This window comes from Molothrus aeneus, chromosome 3, assembly GCF_037042795.1.
Source record: "Molothrus aeneus isolate 106 chromosome 3, BPBGC_Maene_1.0, whole genome shotgun sequence".
Classification (NCBI taxonomy): domain Eukaryota; kingdom Metazoa; phylum Chordata; class Aves; order Passeriformes; family Icteridae; genus Molothrus; species Molothrus aeneus.
This window is the reverse complement of record NC_089648.1, coordinates 69,230,888-69,254,214: the sequence shown is the minus strand read 5'-3', so window position 1 is coordinate 69,254,214 and position 23,327 is coordinate 69,230,888. Positions and strand designations below refer to the sequence as shown.

Here is a 23,327-nt window from a genome sequence, read left to right as displayed (position 1 = left end):
AAGTCCAGGAGTTTCCATATCCTTCTATGAAATCGCTTCCAGCAGCTTCCTTTTCTTCTTCTGTTAAAGATGGGCTCTCCTTGAGGTCTTCCCATGGAGGGGCTGCTTTGGGGTAGCCCATGTGTCAGAGCCTTGCAGAGTGCAGGATGATCCAGACCTACTGAAGCAATAACCCCCAGTTAGCCTGAAATGGTGCAGATAGCTACAGGCAAAATAAAAGTCTCTGTTTCCCTAACTGGAAACTGGAGGGAGAGCTGCTAATTCCAGTACTGATCAACTCTGCCACTAGACTGAGGGAAAAAAATTAATATAATTGCTGTTAAGAGCTGGGGATTGCAGAAAGACTGGTGGGATAATCAGTAATCAGTGAGAGAGCAGTTGTACCATGGCCTGTCTCTCTTCCAACAGCGTAGGATGAATATTTCTCCATGCTGTGGGATGTAGAGGAGAACAAGAAACACAGGCAGTGCCTACAGAATGGGGACTCACTGTGTCTAGAAGAGGATTTGAGGGATTTAGGGGGATCATCTGTACCAGCTCTCAATGCGATGTTGCAGCAAAAAGGACTGAGACTGCAGAACAGATGGGAAATCTGTGCTTTAGTCAAACACAAGCTGTTGGACACAACAGGAGGAGCTGGTTACATCTTATAATTCTGTGTCAAACAAGAAAACAAATGAGATGTTCCAATGGAGTGTAAGTTTTTTATTTGCCAAGGGTCACACATGATATTTATCATAAAAAAAGAAATGTGAAGACGTCTGTTAAGCCCCGTGGCCAACATCCATCTTCTGAATCTTTCTCTCTCTTGAATGAGGAATATCAAACAGTTTTCATTGCTTTTCCTTTCTTTTCCCCCCTTAGATTGGAATGGGCTGGCTGAGAAAGCTGTGGTTGTGAAAGGCTGCACCCAGCACTGGTATTGGGAAAGTTGCTTTTGAGCAGAAATTCTGATTACAGCAAAACTTTGTCCTGCTCACTTTGTACTCAGTCCTGCCTGCATCCTATAGCATGAACCTTCTGGAGATCCCACTGCAATGGGAAACATCTCTCTCACTCCAAAGGTTCTCCTGGTCCCTGCTATCATTGTCCTGGCTCTCATATAATTTGCTCTGCCTCCCTGCCCTGCAGCAACAGTGGGTCACCAGTGAAATGGGCTCAGAACTTGGATTTGCTTTGGAAAAACATCCAGAAGGGGGAATGCTCCCAGCGTGCTGGCAGCACTTGTTAACTCAATGTCAGAGCTGCTACACCAGGGACGTGGGAAGTGACATGCAGCTCATCTGGGAAGCTTGGCAGCACTTTCCCTGCAAGCAGCTCAGCTGTGCTCCTCAGGGAGGGAGGAGGAAGTGTCCTCATTTCCCCACGAGCACGAGGCACAGTGTGCTCCAGCATGTGTGCATGAGAGCTGTACCTTCACCTGGGATGGGACCAAGGGACATTTCCTTCCCTCTTACAGAGACACGTCACAAGGGAGATTGTAGTAATACACAAGAGATCAAAGATGTTTTTCTGCTAGAGGGCTGGGAAGAGAAGGGTTATAAGGTGCTTTCCCATCCAAGCCTTTGGGAACTCTGCTGGAATTGCAGAGAGCCTCTGTGTTCCTGCTGGCCAAGATGTGAGCTGCCTGGGAGGGACAGGAGCTGCTCCAGGGAGCAAAGCCATGGACAGGGATGCTAGCAGGTTCCTTGTAGTGTGAGATGGACCCTGGAGAGCAGCAGGGAAACCATGTGAGTCAGCAAATTCACCTTCTCAGTCATTGCTGTGCTCATGCTCCCAGCTCCTCCTTTCCACACCTTCTCACCCCCAGCTCTTCAGCACAAAGCCTGAGCCAATGTCACCACAAAAGCAAGGACAGCCCAGAGAGCTGTGGCTCATCTCCCCGTGGGGAGGTCTCCATGCTGACCTGCTTCTGTAATCAAGGAAATTGCAGCCTCCTGATCAGGACCGAGGATGACATTCAGTCCTAGGAGAAGAGGGAGGAGTGAGTCTGGTTTCCCAGGGCTGCTCCCTGTAAGAGAGAGACCTGCTGAATGCTCAGTAGTTTTGTTACAGACCCTGTATAAGCAGATCTGCTCAATGACCAGGAGAGGCAGAGCTTGTATTCCCATTTCAAGGTGTCCAGTGCTGTTGTGTGAGTGTCATCCCTCCGGGTGGCCTTGGAAATGTAAAACTGGGCAGTGGTGGGGGGGGAAGCATGAGGAGTTTCTTCCCCATTTCTCAGGGGAAGGGAGGTGTCTTCAGCCCAACAAGTCTGAGGTCTGAGATGAAGGGATGGAGGAAGGACAGTGGTACCAGCACATCTCCTGCTTGCTGCTCCCCAGAGAGTGCTGAGTATTCCATTGATCCATGTGCCAGGACAAGGTGGGGCAAGCCAGTTGGGCCACAGGTCCCTGAAGGACACTGTGCACAGCCAGGGCTGCAGCCATGCCCTGTGCCTGGGCACTAGGAATTCTGTGGCTCTGTCTGGGCCAGCTCCCAGCTCCCTGAGCATTCTGTCCTCCAGTATTGTCTTTCTCTCCCTCTATCACAGACATTTTTGGCATTACTGATGCTCATTCATTTTTAACACTGAATACACTTTTCCTGCCCAAAGCCTTCCCTAAACATCAGCTAATGAAGCTTCTGTGCTCCCCTCAGAGACTGGCATTGGCCATGATGATCTCTGTACCAGGGATTTGCCCAAGAGCATGAAACAGCTCAGCTCCAGAGCTGCTCTTGAGCCTGGAACTGGAGAGCCCCAGGGCTGTGCTCAGGCAGGTGGGTGTGGAGCATCCCACCCCTTCCCCTGGGAGGGACACACACAAGTGGTGGGTTAGGTCTTCACCCAGGGTTAGGGGACAAAGGACTGATGGTCTCTATGGGCTAAGCTGCACACCCAAACTGCCACAGCAGGTGTAAAATCATATTGGGGTACAAATTCAAAGAGGAGAAACTTAGGTTGGATACAAGTAAGAAATTTTTTTCTGTGAGGGTGGTGAGACACTGGAACAGGTTCCCCAGGGAGGTTGTGGATGCCCCAGCCCTGGAAGGGCTCAAGACAAGGTTGGATGGGACTTGGAGGAACCTGGTCTAGTGGGAGATCTCCCTGCCCATGGTAGGGGGTGGAATTAGATGATCTGTAAGGTCCTTTCCCGCCTCAAACACTCTGTGACTCTGTGGTATACAATATAGAGGATAAGAAGTGTGGTCCTGCCTGTCTGTACCAAGCCTGTCAGCTACAGCTGCAGAGGTGTTTTGTTCCCAGCAGAGACCATCCATCACCCAAATTAAGGCTCTGAGCAGCAGTTCCTTGGTAAAAGATGGGTGTTATTAGCTCCAAAGCTCCTGTGTCTAAAGGGCAAAATAATTCACCAGCCTGCTCCTGTTCCCTTGGTGTGCCTGGCCCAGGGAGCATCCCAGAACCAGGAGCTATCTGCATCCCAGCACTAACAGCCTTCATCATCATCATCATCATCATCATCATCATCATTATTACTAATATTATTACTACTGTGATGGTCTTCCCTGTGCCTGCCTGCAGTTTCCTGGAAAGGACAGGTCACTAAAGCAGTGAACAGCACACAGTACAAGCACAGCTGGAAGAGCTGGGAGAGCACTTCTGTGCAAATATGATTCCTATTTTCCAGACTGAAGCTTTGCTTCCAAGTGGCAGCTGGATCACATAAGACAAAACTAGGGAGCAGGAGCTGCTTTGATCTGGAGCATCTCATCACTGGAACCCAGAGGTTCCAGGATGGCTCAGCACAGAGGGACGCCTGTGCCTGCAGGCTGCTCTGCACATTTCCAGCCAAGCCCACTGAAGGATACCTCACTCTTTATGTCCAGTTGTTCCTTAATGTGTTTTCTTTCCTAGGTGGCATTTCAGGAAATACATAAATGTCACCCAAGGTGTGTTAAAGGAAAGACAGATGAAATACAGTGAAAGACCCATAGAAATGAAATGTATGTATGCCTCAGCCTCTCTCTTTTCCACTCACATTTTTCTTTCTTTTCATCTAGAGTGGAGCAGCTACAATAGGCACAAATCCAGCAGGAAGGAACTGGGCAGAGAGCAGGTGAGGAATGGGGCATGTCAAATATTTTCCCTGAGCCCAGAAAGTCCATGGGTTAAGGTGGTAAAATGTGTCAGTGCCAGCATGACCCTGGTGTAAGGTGTGTTTAATCAGAGCAGCAGAGTCCTCTCCCCTCCAGGGCAGGGTGTGCAGGGCCTGGCCATTCCTGCAGCCCCAGCCCCACACACCTCCTGCTCTCCCCCATGATCCCAAGGGACTGCATCCCCCAGCTCCATGTGTAACAAGGGGTTGCAGGGATGCTGGGTGTGTTTGTCATGGTTATCCAGGAGCAGGCATGCTGTAGCCATCACTCCCAGTGCTGTTCCACTGCTTTTCAGGTCAGTAGGGGCAAACCCACAAAGGATTGTGTACCAGGGCTTGGGCTGCTTAAAATCCTTCTGAATGGGATGCTATAGAGCAATATCAGCTTTTAATGGTGCTTTTAATTATCATACAAGTTCTTCCAGTGCCTTGAGTCACACCAGTTATTTGGAGTGTCAGTGAGGGGAAATATTCACAGGCACATATTGCCCAAACAATTTGTGAATGCTCCACCCCTGGAAGTGTTCAAGGCCAGGCTGGATGGGGCTTGGAGCAACCTGGGCTAGTGGAAGGTGTCCCTGCCCATGCCAGGGGGTTGGAACTGGATGTTCTTTAAGGTCCCTTCCAACCCGAACCACCCTACAATTACATAAATAGCACACATTGGGCTTTCCTGGGTGAGGCATATGTGGGCACTGCAGTACCAGGAGATGCTGCAATGGACTTGTGCAGATCCATGTGTTGGGTTGGCATGGCCAGGTTTTGGTTGGAGGAGAGCTACAGGAGTGGCTTCTGTGAGAAGCTGCCAGAAGCTTCCCCCATGTCCAGCAGAGCCAATCCCTGGCAGCTCCAGGATGGACCCACTGTTGGCCAAGGCCAGGCCAATTAGAAATAGTGGTAATGCCTCTGTGATAATTAGGAAGAAGAAAAAACTGTTATTGAGCAGGTGTAATTGCAGCCAGAGAAGAGCAGAGTGAGAATACGTGAGAGGAAGAGCTCTGCAGACACTGTGACACACTGCAGACACCCTGACAGCTCTGCAGGTCACTGGAGAAGGAGGAGCAGGAGCTGCTCCAGGCACCAGAGCTGGGATTCCCCTGCAGCCCATGGAGATCCATGGGAGAGCAGAGCTCCACCTGTAGCCCATGGTGGAGCCCCCACTGCAGTAGGTGGATGCCTGGGAGGAGGCTGGGACCCTGTGGGAAGCCTGTGCTGGAGCAGGGTCCTGGCAGGGAGCTGTGGAGAGAGAAGACAATGCTGGAGCAGGTTTCCTGGTAGGATTGTGACCCTGTGGGGCCCCATGATGGGGCAGCCTGTTCCTGAAGGACTGACCCCATGGAAGAGGGACCCACAGTGCAGCAGTCTGGGGAGAACTCCTGCCCATGGGATGGACTCATGCTAGAGAAGTTTCTGGAGGGAGGGACCCAGGGTGCAGCAGGGGAGTGACTCCTGTCCCTGAGCAGTGGGAGAAGCCATGGGTGATGAGCTGACCATAACCTTCCCTCCCTGTCTCCCTGAGATGCTGGGGGAGGAGGTAGAGCTGGGAAAGAGGGAGAGGTGGGGGGAATGTATTTTTAAGGTCTGATTTTGCTTCTCATTACCCTGCTCTGGTTTTGTTACTAATAAATTAAATTAATATCTCTAATTCAAGTCTGTTTTGCCGTGATGATATGTGGTGAATGATCTCCCTCTGTCCTTATCTCCACCCATGAACCCTTTGTTACATTTTCTCTCCCCTGTCCATCTGCAGAGGGGAAAGATAGAGAGGCTTTGAGGAGTGCCTGGCATCCAACCAGCACCAACCCACTACACCCACAACCTTAGCTGGCTGTTTTTTTGAAAATTAAACCCACAAACAAAATGTGCAGCAGATATTTAGTGTTCAGGTGATGTGTAATGATGCAGAGCTGTGTGTGTGCCTGGGGAAGTTAGAGGGGGGTCTGTAGCCTTGATTTCCTGGACCATATGTTACCCCAGATTTGCCAGGGAGGAGCAGCAGTGTGCAGAGATGGACACACTTAGAGGGCAATGTTTATTCCCTGAGACCTCATCTCACCCTGCAGTATTATGTTGGATAATCCCAGAGTGATAATGGGAGTGATTTTTTCTTCATCACTTTCTTTGCTTCAGCCTTGCTGGCAGGGGAGTGGTTATGTCACATCCTGACCTCAGCAAAGCAGGAACACTTCTGTTCCCAGTCACAGCCATGGAAACAGTTTTCTAGGGTTTTTTTATTTATTTTATTTTCATCTCTTCAGCCCGGGGATGTTCTTACTGCAACGAGTCACTGGGTGCATATATAACCGACAATACTTGGCTAAATGCACCGGGGAGCACAAAGAAACACTAAAATGTACCAGAAATCAATATATTTACACTAGATTTCACTTCTGGTGGTTTCAAGCTGTTCATCAAGCCAAAGCTGTTCTTTCTACTTTGTACATGAGCATTTATAAAATCAACATGTACAGCCTACAAGCAAGTGTATTCTTGTGTCCCCACAGTTTACTGCCTTCCTGGAATTACCCCTCTGTGAGTCCAGAACAGATGTCGACTTCAAACTTATAATAAATCCACCAACCGTCCAGCCTTGCATGCAGACATGGTGTAATTTTTTTTTTGTTTAAATTGGACAGAATACAAACAAAGGAAAGAATTTGTTATCAACAACTAAAAAGGGAGAGAGTTTTTTCACACTCAAGCGTGTGAAAAGCCAGAAGGCAAAGCAGAGATGGGAATCTGGTGCCTTGGAAAGTGTGCGAGCAGTTTTATGTGTCAGTCATATTTTACTGTCTTGTCCACTGTGTCATGAATCTCTGCCTGTATCTGCATGTAAAAATGCCCCAGCCTAATTATTAGCTATTAATTATATGCTGGATTCAAGCGAGAATTACCATAATGTGCCACAGCATCCATAAATACGAGATCCAAGAGGGGCAGAATGGCCTTTTGTTTCCCTCTGCAGAATTATATGCATGACCCAGTTTTTTTCTAATACTGCAGTGGCAGGAGAGACATAGCATTGTTTGTTCCACACAAAATGGGGAGGGGGGAAGGGCTCTATTTTGAAATGTACAGTAAATAAACTCTTGCATTGCAGAATAAGACCGGAGAAAGGATGCTCGAGTCTCTTGCTCCAGCCAGCCACATTTGCAGAGATATCTCACAGTTAATTATAATACGTGCCTGAACAGTCTGAGGCCACTCTCAGAATCCAATTTTCATGTTAAATACCCCTTTGCTACATGCTGGGTCTCCTGTTTGTGATGCAGGTTGGCTAAACCTGCTGGTTTGGGTGGGGACTTGTGAGCCCCAGACCCTGGTGCCTGCGGGGCTTCGGGTTCCCTGAGTGCCAGTGGAAAAGAAGAGGGCTCAGTGCTTAGGCTTGGATGCCTGTGGGACACCAAAGCTGGGAGGTGCAAGTTCCTTACCCCCAAACACCTCATTCTTCAGACTGTGTGGTCACTGGGATGAGCAATGAGAGAAAAGGCAGCCAGTTCTGGCTGGGAATGAAGATTTTGGGGGCTGAATTTTCACAGCTGAGAACCCTCCACCTTGATCCACAATTACAGGAGAAGAGGGAGGATCCAGTTTTCTTGGAGAAATTGCAGTGCTGGTCTAAGGGTGACCCAACAAAGGGAAAAGGACAATGCAGTGATTATCAACTTCCCCCAGGAGTCAAGGATATAAATAAATACACCGTGAATTCTTAGACACAGTCCCAATGATGAGATAATGCACAGAGAATGCACAGCACAGAAACCTATATCTGTCCTTAAGGAGAAAATCTGGGAAGAGCAGAGGAAAGGAAGGCAGTCCCAGAAGGGCACACAGCAGGGCCTGGGATGTGACCATGGCAGGAGAGCTGAGGAGGAGGAGGAGGTAGGAGAGGATTTTCCAGTTAACAACAGTGATAGTGAGGGATGTTATTTTAATTCCCCACAACTGGAAATGAGACAGAATCCCAGTCCAGTGAATCCCTAGGGTGCTGGGGACAACATTTCAGCTCAGATGAACAAACAGTACATTCATCAGGCTCTGGCCGTGAGGAGCCAGCTGGGAACTGAAGGAACAGTGATTTTGGGGAGAGCAATCACGGAGTGGCAGAATTAATCTTTCTCACAAACAGAGAGATGCAAGAGGAGGAGCAGAGGGAGTCTGGACCCAAACCAGGTGATTTTGGCACACATGGGGAAGCTATGGATACCTCCTGAGGGAGAAGGAGAGCCAGCACAGCAGGGAACGGCCTAAGGACACTGGGTGGTTTATCCTACCAGGAGTACACTGGGTGGTTTATCCTACCAGGAGGAAGGCAGACAACATGAACACTGAGCTCTACACCAGAGGCCCAGCTGCAAAGCCAGGGCAGAGGGAGGTGGAACTGTGGGAGGTCGTTGTGTATTTACATCAAAACCTGCCCCATTGTGAAACCACACAGCCTGAATGAGTTTCAGCTAGCACGAGTTGGAAACCAATAGGAGGATCTGTAAACACATCAGAAGAAAGAAGAAGGAGAGGAACAAAGGGATGACTTGGGAAAGGCCAGTGCTGTGTTCACAAAAAAGGTTCCTTATCATCAGCTGACTGTAATTACCAGTTAATCAAGCCAAGGGGTGGAGCAGAAAGAAATCATCCAGAGGTGGTTTAGGTGGGACAGAGGAGATGGAGTCACTACAAGCAGAGGATGATCCTGAGGGAGGTGAGCAGTGGAAGGAGTTGGGATGTTCTTCCCAGACACCCTGGGCTAGGAAATACCATATGGAGCAGAAATCAGCAGGCACAATATCTCCCTTTAAAAAGCAAGATTTATACATCAGAGCCTAACTCCGAGTCTTGGAAAAGACCCAGAACAAATTATTAAACAAACAGCTGATACAAAGCCAGAGGAGATATAGACATCAGAATAAGAAGAGAAGATAAATTTGTCAAAAATAAATTGCCCAAACCAGAGTAATGTTCAACTCTGCTTCCCTCTTGGGCAGCTGAAATGTGCCATGATTTAAGCCAAGCTTTTGAGATAGTCCCATCTGACATTTTACCAATTTTCTTAAATTAAGGAAATACGAGAAAGTGAATTTAGGGACAATTTAATAAAATACAGCTGGAGTCACTGCAGATAATTTTCAGTCACACAAGGAGGAGATTTTGAGCAGGGTGTTCCTGGATCAGGCATAAAGGTGATCCTATTCAGCCTTTTCATTTGCTGACTCAAGCCATGGCCCAGGGAATGCTTTTCTAAAATATGCAGGTTGTGCTGGATATCAAGCACCTGGGAGGACTGGATGAGAATTCAAAACTACCTGGACAAAATTGGAGAAAAAGCCTGACTTGAATCAGTGGAAATCCAGTAAATAACAATACAAACTATGGCTCTGGCAGGAGCATATCAAACACACAGTACCCACGGGGGAGCTCTTACCCAGTGACAGTACAGTGTCCCCAGTGACAGTACAGCAGAAATGGAAGGGGAATGGCAATTCACAAAGGATGGGGGTGAGAAATCTGCAGTTGGGAAAACACCAGCAGAAGCAAATCTCCTTTCTGGATGCAATACTGGAGTGCTGTGTGTAAGCCAGAGGAGGTAATTGCTCAGCTTGCCTCCATGCTGATAAGGTCTCAGCTGGACCAAGTCTCCTATTTAGGGCACGCTTTGGCAAAGATGTTAATTAATTAAAAAAGATTAAGATACGACGAAAAAAGTAGAAAGGTTGGAGGATTTAACTTTATTTTGCCAGGAAGGGGAAGCTGTGATAAAAAGCTCCTGGATACAGCCAATTCTTACAAAGAGCAGATATTCAAGTGTTGCAAGAGGCAATCACATTAAATTGCATCAGGGCAGGAGCTCCATCCCTGTTAACCTTTTATCTGCCTTCTTCTGTCCCTTGTCCCCCAGCACACCCTCTTTGGGTGCAGGGATCTGAGCAGTACATGGGGCTCACTGGCCACACGGGCTGAACACAGCAACAGGGGGTACCTGGCTCCCCGCTCTCCATCTCCCTCACCTGTGTCCCCTCCTGCCTGTTCCTGGGCTCTGGCAGGGACGTCTTGGCTGGACTGCCTCACCCAGACACACAGATCTGAGCACTGCTGAGCACAGAAGCAGGGAAAGGCAGCCATGGCTCTGCAGCAAATGCAGCAGGACAGGGGTCTGGACCTGGATGGTCCAGTTCAGGCATCAGATAATGTGTGTGTGTGGCCACCCCTGGAGTGGATCTTCCAGCCCCTGCCTCAGCCCCTTGGACTCTAATGTGGGCTCGAGCTGTTGGATACGCATCAGTTGAAAATAAACCCAGCAATAATTAAAACACTGTGCAGCGCTTTTCCCTTTGGGGAGCCGGGGGGAGGGAGGGGGAAATCTGTTTGTATTTTTGGCCTGGTTTTCCTCATTTTCTGCCACAGAAAACAATTCTTCTTAATGATGACTGTTCCACATTCCCGCTCGTGTTCCCTGCCTTTGTTAATGTGAAGATTTAAATGCACCATTTAATGCCAACATGGGCCAATGAACTCATGGCTGTACTCGCTCTCCCAGGCTGCCAGGAGGATGCACGATTCTATGACAGGCAATTAAAAACCCCATTATGGGACTAAGGAATAAAAAGTAGATGATGTATTAAAACAAGGAACATGTTTAATTTATAAATACAAGTTATTGCATGCTGTGAAGTGCTAGGGAGAGAAATGAATAAAGAAAGGACTTTGTAGAGCTGCTCGCTATTAAGTATTATAAACAGCAATAGATGTCTGGCTGTCAGAGCCTCCTGGCAGCTCTGCATGCCAGGCAGACCTCTGCCTCCCCTTCCCCCAGGGCAACTAATTTCTTCTATTTCCAAATCCAATAAGAATTTTTGCTGCATTAGCCAAAAAAACTCATAGCAGCAGCATCAGGGAGTGTGACGCGAGCAACCTGGCCTAGGGGATGTGATCTAAAGTGGAATTGCACAATTGCTCTATTAAAATTCAGCCACAGTAATTAAAATTTGATAATAAAGACCTGCTCAGCACCTTGAAGCTGCAGGGATGAATTTCTCAGGCATGTGCCTGTCCCTGCTGTGCCCAGTGTGGTGGTCCCAGGATTGCTCTCCTGGATGTCTGGCTGGGAGAGTGGGCTGCCAGGGGCTCCCACATTTAATTTCTGGAGGGAAAGGGAGAGGTGTATCACACAGATTATACAAATAATTGCATGGATGGCCTCATCCTTCCAAGAAGGATCAATGATCAATGCAGCAGGGTGGAGTCCTGGTGTAAACCCCGCCCCCCCCCCCCCGCCAAGGATGGCTGTTGGGTCAGATTGGGATCCTGAAGTACCTGAGCCCAATTCTCCCTCCAGATGGGAAAGCTGAGGCTTCTCCGCGCTCCCTTCACACATCCTGCAGTTATCCTCTGAAGAGAAATGCTTCTGGCCACAGCAGCTCTGGGGACAGAGGGATCCTACAGGGGACACTAGCCTGGGATGACCCAGCAGCCTGATCAGAGGAAATCCCAGAGAGAAGTCAGGGAGACAGATAAGGGGAGAGCAAAAACATCCAGCAAGACATCTCGGATCCACAGGGAGGGCTGGGAGAGGAAACGGCCCATTAGCAGCGTCTGGGGGAATCAAAGAGCCATTGTGCACCGGGCTCTGCATGCAGCTTTCTCAGCGTGTTTGCACCTCCTTGGGGACACTGCTCCGGCCTCTCACCTCCTTACGTCAATGCATTTCCCAGCAGATTTCCCCATCTGTTTATCGTCTCTGGTGGTGAAGGGTCTCATGGGGAGCTCTGCCTGCTCTGCATCTGCTCTTGTGACAGGCTCCATTCTGTCTGCAAGAGATGAATGAGCAGCCCTGGGGCGGGGAAGTCCTGGGAATAAATACTCTGGTCTAGGGAAGGGACCTTTCTATGGTGAGGGTGAGACCCTGCACTGCTGCTGTGGTGAGCTGGAGAAGAATGGGAGCCAAGGGGGTCTTTGTCTTCATCCCCAGAAAAGCAATGATGTGTTCCTACATGTCTCACTTCACATGAATGATGGAATGGTTTGGGTTGGAAAAACCTCTAAAGATCATCTTGTTCCAACCTCTCTGACATGGGCAGTGATGCCACCCACCAGACCAGGTTGCTCCAAGCCCCAAACAACCTGGCCCTGAACACTTCCAGGGATCTACAGCTTCCCTGGCCAATTTGTGATAGTACCTCACCACCCTTTGAGTAAAGAATTTCTTCCTAACATCTAGACTAAAACTCTTGTCTCTTAGTATTCCCCTCTGTCCTATCAGTATCTACTCGTGTAAGAAGCTGCTCTCCCTCTTTTTTATAAGCTCTCTTCAATTACTGGGAAGCTCTCTAAGGTCATCCCATAGCCTTCTCTTCTCCAGGCTGATCCGCCCCAACTCTCCCAGTCTGTCTGCAAAGGAGAGGGGCTCCAGCCCTTTGAGCTTCTCTGTGGTCTCCTCTGGACCCGTTCCAAAATCTCCATGTCTTTCTTGTTCTGAGGACCCCAAATCTGGACACAGCAGTCCAGATGGGGTCTCACAAGGGCCTGTAAAGATCCTGCTCTCCCTGGATATTCCTCAGGGAAGAACATTATCCTGCCTTGTCTCCACCAAGGCAATGCCCATCTCCTGACACACTCATTGGCCAAAGGACACACACGGCAGAGGAAGGTGATTAACAAATCCCAGACCAAAACACCAAACTGTCTGAGAGTGGGCTCCAGGGGGACCTGGGCACAAGGGGAAACAACCAGCAAGAAGAAGTCCAAATGATGCAAAGCTCAGCTCCTGCAATGCACAAATGCCCGACTCAGAAGGGCTGTGTAAACAGAACGTGTGTGGAGGAACATCTCACCCAGGCAGCCAAAGGGACTCCCAAAGCCAGGAAGGACACATTTCCCCTTCCCTCCTTTCTGTACCATGCCACTGGAGGACACAGAAGCCCCTAACTCCTGAGGGTTTTGCAATGACATACTGGTGTGAAAAGCCCTGTGTTCCCCAAGTCCCCACCTCGGCACTGGGTGGTTCTGATTCCTGGTTATATCACTGACCCATATTTCTGCCTGAGCTTCCAGCCATCACAACATCCCAAAGAAGCAGATTTTCCCCTCTAAGGTGTTGGTATGATCTGCTAGAAGGGACTTTCCAAACCATTACAAAGTGAAAGTCCCTGTGACTCGGGAAAGTCCACAAGACGCTTGCTGCCTCCTCACTCTCTTTGACTTGGTACTGCAAGGATATTCATGGACCTCATCCAGGGCAAATACCAAGTCCAGTGTTTAGGAAGGAATAACCCCCAGGCTACAACACAGGCTGGGGGTGACTGGTGGAGGAGCAGCTGTGCAGAAAGGGCATTGAGTCAGCAATGCATCATAACAGCAAAGAAGGCAAACAGGCCCTTGGGCTGCATTAGGCAGAGCATTGCCAGCAGGTAGAGGAAGGCAACTCCTTCCCTCTGCTCAGCCCTGCTGACACCATGACTGGATATTGCAACAGCCTCCAGTACAAGAGAGATGGAGACACATGGGAAAGAGCCCAGGGAAAGGCCATCAGGACATTCAGAGCTCACACAGCCCTGTGGGATCACACAGCTTGGGAGGGGAGGCTGAGCGTGCAGGGCTGGAGAAGAGAAGCTCTGGTGTACCTGCAAGGAGGATATGGAGATGATGAACTCAAGCTGTACACAGAGGTGCACAAGGGGAACTCAACAGACACTGGACATAAGCTGAAGCCAGGGAGGTTCAGACTGGATATGAGAAAAAGTGTTCCCACTATCAGGAGGGCAGTTCAGCTCCGATACAGGGTGCCCAGAAAGGCTGTGCTGCCTCCAGCCTTGGAGGTTTCTAAAAACCAACTCACTAAAGCCCAAGCAACCTGGTCTGACCCCAGAGGTGGCAGGATGAAGAGGTTGGGCTGGAGACCTCCTGCAGTCCCTTCCCACATGAGCCCTCCTGTCATCCTACAGTGCCCAAGGCCACCCCATGCCCAAGACACACAGTGCATCTGTGGCTCAGCAGTGCCAAATGCTGGCTTTCCTCTCTAGGAACAGCACTGGTGACTGCATCTCCTCCCCTGCTGGGGGACCTCCACCAAACCCACAGCTACCAGATGGCCAAAAGCTGCCTCCCCCAGCACTAGCAGGGAGAGGGGGAGCAGGGAGCCTCCCGGCGCTCTCCCAGGCATCCCTAACCACAGCACATTGTTCTGGGCATCACACAATAACCCCAGACAGAGCAGGGCGTCGTGGGAGTGTGGGATCCACAGTCACGTCCAGGAACAAAGCCCTGCAGGAGGGCAGGGGGCTGAGTGCCTGGTGTGGGGTGCAGGAGGGAAGAGGAGGGCAGCTCTCCTTCCTCTGTCCAAGTCAGAATTTGATTATCCAAACCCAGCAATCGTAAACGTCCCCCACTCATCTGGTAACAATAAGGAGCCAGGGAACAGCTTGTCCTTGCCTGGCACTGTGCCACTGACCGGGCCATGCAGCCAGAGCCACCTCCCCAGGCCCCTGATCCTCACCCCTGATCTCTGCAGACACCTGCAAAGGTTGCAGCAAGGTGGAGTCAGCCTCTTCTCCCAGGCAACTAATGAGGATTAGCCTCAAGCTGCCCCAGGGGAGGCTCAGGTTGGACATCAGGAGGAAATTCTTCACGGAAAGGGTTGTTAAACATTGGAATGGATTGCCCAGGGAGGCAGTGGAGTCACTGTCCCTGGAGATGTTTAAGGAAAGATGGGACATGGCACTGAGTGCATGGTCTGGTTGACAAGGTGGTGTTTGGGTTGGACTCGATGATCTCAGAGGTCTTTTCCAACCCCACTGATTCTGGGAGTCTGAGTCACTCCTCTTCCACTCCTGCTTGCACACAAGGTGAGCCTGGTGATGGAAACCGAAGATCTACAAGTTCAAACTCCTCTCACTCCATGACCTTTAGAACTGGGCCCAGCGCCACCAGTATCAGAAATTGTGCATAAAAAATGGCTGCCCGTGGGTTTTGACTCTATTGAGTGAGTCTTATTCTGAGAGAGGACAATATGGGGCTCCTGCTAAGGGCATCACTGATGGGTAGTGGCTAGTGGGGATGGATGGATGGATGGATGGATGGATGGATGGATGGATGGATGGATGGATGGATGGATGGATGGATGGATGGATAGATGGATGGATGGATGGATGAGTAGCTGATGCCTGGGAGAAATGCACAGTATGCAGCTTGTGACCAGTGAACTGGCACAGTGGGAGGCTGCAGGATGAAGGCAGTAGCCAGTTTTCCTAGGGGCCATGGAAAAGCAAAGAGAAAGGGAAAGATGAACACACTTCTGTGTACTTTGGATGGGGTTGTTGTTTGTTGTTACATTATCTGCTTTCCTGTTTCCCTTGCCTCTCTTCCCTCCAGTGGAGCACTGTTTGGTTAAGTTTCTTTGGTCACAACTGGGGAAGGATAGCTGGGGAGGGAAGCAGGGGGAGGATGGCTGAGGCATGGTGTGAGGGAAGGGGCGCAGAGGCAGATGTGAAAGGCTTGTAGGGCAGGAAAGTCCCTTGAGTATCCAGGCTGGTTTGACTAAATTTTCCAATGTTTCTGGCTAGAAATTAGTGACGTGTTTGTGAGGACCCTTAAAAATTAAGGGTTCCTTAATTGCTCTCTTGTGCTGCCAAGAAAGGTTACATTTATTACAGAATTACCTCGGTTGCAGCATCCAGAATTTTGAGGGATGTGTCCTGGCTCATTTTCAAGGACAGTTTGCTCCACAGACACTTCAGGACTTGAAGAGGTTTCCAAAGGTGACATGGAAAAAACTGTGCTAAGAGCAGGAATGTGATAGCTACATGTCCAGCCCTCTGCTACCTCTAACCAGGCTTATCCCATAGCTGTGGCACTGGGGTCCCACTATCCCAGTGCCACCAGCCAGCAAGTGCCCTGCAGTGATGGGGCAGGGCTCAGGGTGAAATGAGCTGCAAGCAAGGCCTGGTGCAGCCACAGTGCTCCCAAGGCACTTCCCAGCCATGACCATGTCACAGGAGTCATTCCCAAACTGCTGCTGGGGCTGTCCCAGGAACCTCTCAGCAGCCCTGCCCAGTTCCCTCAGGCTCAGGCCTTTAACCCCAGTTGTCACTGTAGCCCCAAATGGCATCTCTGCTTCTCCTCTGACCTGAGGTGACCTTGTAACCAGCTCTGCTGCAGCATTTGTACCCACACTGATTATCTTCCACCCACAGGCTGCCTGGAACCATCCCTCACCCCCACCCTATCACTCTTGCATCAGCTTTGGTGTTGCGCAGCCTCCACACACCCAGACTACTAATCTGGCACAAAAATAACTGAGTGGAAAAAGGGAACAGGTTTCTGCTAAGTCAGGGCCGAGTTACCCAGCACAAGAGGGAAGATAAAGGGAGGATGGGCTGGAAGCCTGGAGCTGCACGAGAAAGGACAGGAGTGAGATCTCTCTGCTCGCAAGCTCCTAGGCTGGTTCAAGCTGATGTGTTTAAACCATGGATCAAAGTGATTTGAGCTCAGGGTGTGGGACTTATCCCTCCTTCTCCCTCACATCCAGCTGGAGTTTAACTGGTGGCAAACAGAGCAGAAACAATCAGAGAGGGTCTGACAAGCTGCTAAGGGAACAGAAAAACTGCCCAGTTAATGGGAAGGACCTGGAGGCTGGTGAGATGGGAGGGATGTGTCCTTCCCAGGAGCTGGCCTGTGAACTCCTCACTGCTTCACACATCCAGCCCTGTTATTCTTTCCAGCAAGAGTCCCCACTAAGGATCCTCTCTGCCAAAGTCATTTAGCACCGGGGCTAATTCTCAGTTTCCTGGAGGAGGATTTGCAGGCAGTTAAAATGTGTGAAGGCAGGAGAGTGCCAGACTGCAGGGAGCTTCCTACAGACTCCTCTTGCCTCCTAAACTGGTGTGTAATGCAAGGCTGGAGCTCTCCTGCTGGAAAACTTGCTCCCTGAGTTTTCATCTCCACTGAAAGCTTATCATGGCATAACCAGCTCCTTGTACAACCCACTGGGTTACTCTAACCAGTGTAAAGTATTAACTATAAAGGACTATAAATTAGTCCTTAAGCTCTTCTTATGTGATGATTAAATGGCCTGAAGTGATTTAAATCTGCCAAGCTTGGGCGAGGCTTTCAAAGAGTTGTGCTGGATGCAGGAGCCCAGGGGAGATGAGAACACCTCACTACCTCCAGGTCACCTTGCCCTGCTCCCCTCGGAGCTGAGGACACCCAGGCACTGCCTGGGGCCCGGCAGCTGCTCCAGGCACATTTCCCGCCGCAGAAAAGGCTGGGAACACCCAGCGCTGCCAGGACTGAGGCTGCACAAATCCCGGTGACTCAGAGACCCGGCGTGTTCCCAGGCTCCGTCACCTACCCACGCTGAGGCTGACCCGTCACTGATTTCCCCGATGGTTTCCTCTGTGCCATCTGGGACTTCAGCCTCATATTTCTCCCTGCTACTTGCCTCCTGAGCTATCCCCATCCAGGGTCTCCTCCATCCCCCTGCCCCACCCCCCCCAGTCATCTTCACGGATGGAGGGGAGGCTTTGCCTTCCTCCCTGTGCTGTTACCTGATACCCTTGGGAGCCTCTGGAAGGCTCTGGGTCTCGGTTTTGGGAGGCACTAATCCACATGGAGGCAGCCCTTGCCTCTTTTCAAGGACACTTGAGTTTAATGTGTGCTTTTATCGCCTGGTCAGGCACTATTTTAAGTTCTTTGCATGTCTTTGTTGTCACCCTTAACTGCCCTGAATAACTCAGTATCCAATATACATCAAATAGTGTGAGCAGGGACAGTGGCGCCCCATGTGAGCTACTTCTCAGCCCGACCATCCTCCCCCCATGAACATCACTACCTGATTAAACTGTGGCTAAGATTATCTCTGACCACTCAGCAATGAGATCCGCTCTGCTGGGGGCAGCTGGGCTGCCGAGCATGGTCACTTGGGAAGTGACATTCTCCTGGGGCTCCAAATGAAACCCCAAGGCTGCAGAGCCAGCTTGAGCAGAGAGAGCAGTGTGCTGTGCTCAGTGCAATGAAGCCTGTTGGGTCAGAGATGGTGGGAGTAATTTGCTGGTTCCCCTCTGTACCAGGGGGATGTAGGCTGGATTAGGCAGTGGCTGTCCGTGCCACTCCGATGGCCCTGCAGGTGACACAGGCACAAAGCTGGCAGGATCACGTGTGCTGGGTAATCTGACACAGAGGGGATCTTGCATCCACAGCTGACATGGATAACAGATTGCCAGGGGGGGTTGCTTGCTATCTGTATTTGATGTTGAACGTGCAAGAGTGCACAGTCCTTCCTGGAAAGCAACTGGCTTTGGGAAACTCATACTGAGCTTTGCAGGGCTCTCTGAAAGCTCTGCAAACCATCCCATCTCTTGTCACCTCCCTGTCCCACTTAGGTCATGCTGCTCACAGAGGAGCAAGACAACACGTGATCATCTGCTTAGCATGAGGCTCTGAGCTCTGCTGCCAGTGCTCTGCTCATGGCTAAAACACTTAATCCACTGCTTCACTTCCTCCAGTGTAAACCCAGGGACATTGCAAGGCTTTCAGGTTCATCCATAAAAATGCTCTTCATCATTTTTCATTTCAGCTTCATGACCATCAAGATACCCCAGCTGAGAGCAAGGCTTGCCTTTGTTAGGCACTGTTCAAGCCTCAGCCCCAGAGCACTTGCACCAAGGAGAAGGAAAAGGATGAGGAAGAGAGGAGGGAGGTGAATGAGGGCACTGGAGGAGGTGCCCAGAGTCCCAGTGCTTCTGCTGAGGTTAATAAGAGCATTCTGGCTTCTGTATCCAGACCTCACTCTGCAGCTGAGCCAAATAACCTCCTGCAAAACAAGACTCCAAAGGGATAAAACCCCAAAACAAGAAGCTTCAAATGCATCTATTATTTTAACTTGGAGAGGTGCAGATGTGACTGCTAGGCTTGTTTCACATGCACCAAACCAGGCGGGCAGGCAGCTGTGGCTTTCAGTCAGATAAAAATTGTCCTGCTTGGCAGCACTTGCACGACTTGGGGGTCAGGAAGGAAACTTCTTCACATCAAGTCACTGACCTGGGAAGGATGTGAGATGTCAGCCTCGTGAGCCTCACCCCCTGATCTCACCAGGGGAGAAGATGTAGGGCCACCTGTGCTTCACCTGCAGCCTCACCTCCCCATCCCACCTGCTGTTTATCTCACAGCCCTGGGCACAGGGCTAAGGTGGTGTTCATGCACTTAGCCTGGCCATCAAATGCTCCTTCTCCTTTCTTAAAGTCCTCTGGGAAAACAGGCTCTCCAGCTGTGCACCCACCATTTCCAGAAGAGAGATCAGCTCCGGTGTGAGGCAACCAAACCTACACCCAACAGTGCCACGCTTCACTTCCCATCTGCCACCTCTGGCTCCCTGGTGCCTGGCCCTGAAATCCCATGGGGTTCTTGAGGAGGAAAACCCATCAGTGATAACACACCTGGCTCGAAATAGCTGTGCTTTTGTATATATGTGCGTGTGTATATCTATATATTCCTGCTGGGAACATCTGCTCTTGGTAGACATTTCCCTTCCCAGCTTCCTGGAGATCATAGGGAGGGTCAAAGGGGTGAGAACGCCCACCCAAACTCTCCCTTCCCTCACCCAGGGAAGTCTATGGGCTTTGTTGATTTAACTTCCCAATTCATGTTAATGCAAGTTGTAATTGTGGTTTCTATATGAACTGGAGTCACAAATTTTCCCATGCAGCAGCTACTTTCCCATAACAACAACACCAACACAGAAATGTTCTGTTTCTATGGGAGATGTGGAAGCAATGGTCCATGTACAGAGAATGAGGCAGTCTGAAAGGAAATTATGTCTGCCCCATTAGCCTGGTGTCTTCTAGTGCAAGTAGGGATGAGAAATCATTTCCTGGAATGTTTCTGGTCTCTACAGGGGGAAACAAGTGATGGTGCCCCATCCTCAGAAGGGTTCCAGGCCTGGCTGGATAGGGTCCTGAGCAATCTGGTCTAGTGGAAGCTGTTCCTGCCCATGGCAGGGGGTTGGAAGGAGATGATTTTTAAGGTCCTTTCCAACCCAAACTATTCTGTGATTCCACAGTTCTGTGGCATATTCTTCAAAATTTCCCAAATAACTTCTCTTGGCAAGACAATTCCTCCCATTTCATGAAGAGGCTTGAATAAGCCTCAGGTGAGTAAGCAGGAGCACTGGCTTTCCTCACAAGAGAAGAGACCTTGCTGTTGGAGAGATGATAATTTTTGGTGGCAAACGATGTCAGTGGATGCCTACTCGGACTCCTACCACCAGCTTAGCAAAGACCCAGCAGTCTTTGGTCAACATGAGCAGTGAGTTTCACCAACTCTGATTAAAAAAACCCTCCTTGTTTTTCAAAGTTACCAGTTCACTGACCTGGGTGTATTTGCATGACTCACGGGGTGGCACAAGGGGGAAAAAGGAACCGAATGCAGGGAGGCGAGGAGGAACTTCTTGAGCTGCTGCTGCTTCCAACAAAAACACTTCACACGAAACTCTGGCCTCAGCCACCTGTTCCCTATTTTCCTCTCCAAGAGTGACAAAAGTAGAGAAGCAGCAAGCTGGTCACTAATAAGTAATTTACATCTCAGCCAGTATGAACCAGTCCAGGCAGCGTGACTGGGGTTTGTCATTGCAAGGGCTCTGAGGGGGGGAGGGACGGGGGATTTGCAGATCAGCCCGTGCATTTTTGGATAATCTCTGGACTGCCTTTAGGTTCTATATAAATAATAATAATTAAAAGCGGATGTAACTAATTGGAATCCATTCCAAAGCAGTAACATGATCCATCTTATTGCCAATCCCCTGAGTCACCCTGTCCTCCAGATGATTATTTTTCTGCTTTTCCCTAATACAATCTGAACGCTGCCCTTCACAGTGCTGATGGACCCAGCGTGGGTTGGTGCTGTTGGGGCATTTCAAACCCTCTTCCAGCCCAGACACAACCAGGCCACTTAGTCCTGCACCAAGAGTTGCCTTGTTTTTCATCAGAGAGCTACACATTCTTAAAATTTAAATTCACTCCACCATCCACAAGCCTGGTGTTAACCCAGTTGTGTTATTGCCTATTATTTGCCCAATTTATTTTGAATTAAAAGCAGTGATGGGCATCCTATTGCTTTTGAAGAACTTTGCTGTGTCTTGGTTTGCATTTTGATCTCTCTTTGGGATGAGGCTCCCCTTTGTTGACCTGCTGGGAAGAGCATGTTGTTCCCGGGTTTGGGGGCCCCGAGGGAAGGCAAAGCCCAAAGCAGGGCTCTGCAGCACTTGCACAGCAGCACAGCCAGCTGTGGGGGAACATCTTCTCCCTGCACATGTGACACACTCGCTCTTATTCCCCCTGGGAACAGCAGTCCTGCCATTGCCACCCCAGTTCTGGGAGGGAAGCTCTCCTGACCCATTCCCAGGCTCCCAAGGGTCATTACTCCTCTCCAGCTCCCTTCCAGCATTAGAGATGGAGAAAGTGTGGGGAGAAAAACTCCACTTTGTCTGGGAGAGGAGCCTACTAGCTGGACTCAAAACTCCCTGGAATCGGAATGAGGCTTCTTGTGAGCTTCAGAAGGGCTTGGATGGAATCCATGCCTCTTTAGAGCAAGAGCACCACATTTCCCCCTACCCTCCCCCTTTTTAGATGGGATTTTATAAATTCTGTGCTGTTTCCTTTGGCATGGCACTGAAACCCTCCCTTAGTTCATCTGCCTTTAGGGCATCTCCAGAAGGTGACTGCTGGTCACCAGGATTTCTGCAGGCTCTGGAAATCAGGTGTTTGAGTGTTTTTCCTCAAAAGATAACCAGAAATGTGGAGACTCATAAATAGTCTTGATTTGCAGAACTCATAAACCTTGAAGGCCCTGATCAGCCGTACCTGCGGGTGCCCTGGTCTCCTGGTCAGACTTTGGAACAACGCTGAAGTCTCACTTCAGTTCCCATTTCCTGAAAGGACCGTGGACACAGGTTGCATCCTTTCCAGTCCTGACTCTGACCCCATCTCCTGTTGCCCCTGATGCCCTGGACAAACCTGGATCTGTTTCCATCACTTGGCACAGCTGTCAATGGACACTGTGACCGTCATCCTGCTCTGCCCACCCTGCTCGGATGCTGCAAATGGGCAGTGAGGGCACTGTCTATGCTGTGGCCACCCTCAGCATCCAGCTAATCCTCCTCCATGGAGGGATGGGTCTGTTCCCTGATAGGAACAGGAACATTCCATCACAGGGAATGTAGTACGTGTTCATAGAGTCATGGAATGGTTTAGGTTGGAATGGACATTTAAAGGCTGTCTAGTTCCAACCCCCATTCCACCGTCAGGGACGCCACCCGCCAGACCAGGCTGCTCAGTGACCTGTCCCAGCTGGCCTCGGGATGAGGGATGAGACAGGGATGGGGCTTCTCATCTTCTCCGGACAACCTGTGCCAGTGCTCACCACCCCTTTCGTGAAAAAAATTCTTCCCTGTACGTCTGACATTGGACAACACGAAAAACAAAACAAGCAGAAGTCCCCCCGGAGATTTCACGGTGCCGAACACCCACAACCCGCTGTGATTCCTCCGCGCCCGCTACCCCGGCACGGCTGACCCCCACCCCGACCCAAAGCACGGGGGGAAGCGGAGCGGCCGCTGTCCCCCGGCCGGGGCGGGCGATGGGGACCGGGGCGGGCGATGGGAACCGGGCGGGCGATGGGGACCGGGCGGGCGATGGGGACCGGGCGGGCGAGGGGGACCGGGCGCTGTCCCCGCGCCGCGGGAGGGCGCCCTGGCGCGCGGGCGGGTGACGCCACCGCCGGGCCCCGCCCCGCGCTGTCCCCGCGCGCCGCCCCCACGTGCGCGCCGCCCCCGCGGCAGAGCGCGCGCGGCGGCCCCGCAGCAGGGCAGGGCAGGGCAGGGCAGGTGGGAGCGCGGCTGGGCCCCCGCCCCGCCCGGCCCGGCCCGGCCCCGGCCTCGGCCCCGGCTCGGCCCCGGGCCCGGCCCGGCCCCCGCCATGGGCGCCCGGCCGCCGCCGGCCCCGCGCCCCGCCGCCTGAGGCAGCGCGGCCGCACGGGCAGCGCCTCGCCCGCAGCCCCGGCCCCGGCACCATGGGGGCCGCCGCGGCGAGCCGGAGCTCCGCCGGGTTCGCCGGCATCCTCGCGGTGAGTGTGCGGAGCGCGGGGATCCGTCCGTGCCTGCGCCGCCCGCGCAGCATCCGCGTGTCCGCGGCGTGGGTGGGGATGTGCTGCAGTGCGGGTCTGCCCGCCCGCGCCTCCTGCCCCGCCTGG

General features: G+C 51.1%; 1 protein-coding gene across 1 annotated transcript in view; it reads left to right on the top strand.

The window, feature by feature from the left end:
- The first annotated feature begins 23,101 nt into the window (after nucleotides 1–23,101).
- The window catches only part of TNFRSF21 (TNF receptor superfamily member 21), a 35,656-nt gene continuing 35,430 nt past the window's right edge, over nucleotides 23,102–23,327 (top strand). The window contains exon 1 of the mRNA XM_066547145.1: nucleotides 23,102–23,201. Within this exon, the coding sequence (XP_066403242.1) occupies nucleotides 23,148–23,201 (54 nt within the window). The 5' untranslated portion in view covers nucleotides 23,102–23,147. The remainder of the gene's footprint in view (nucleotides 23,202–23,327) is intronic.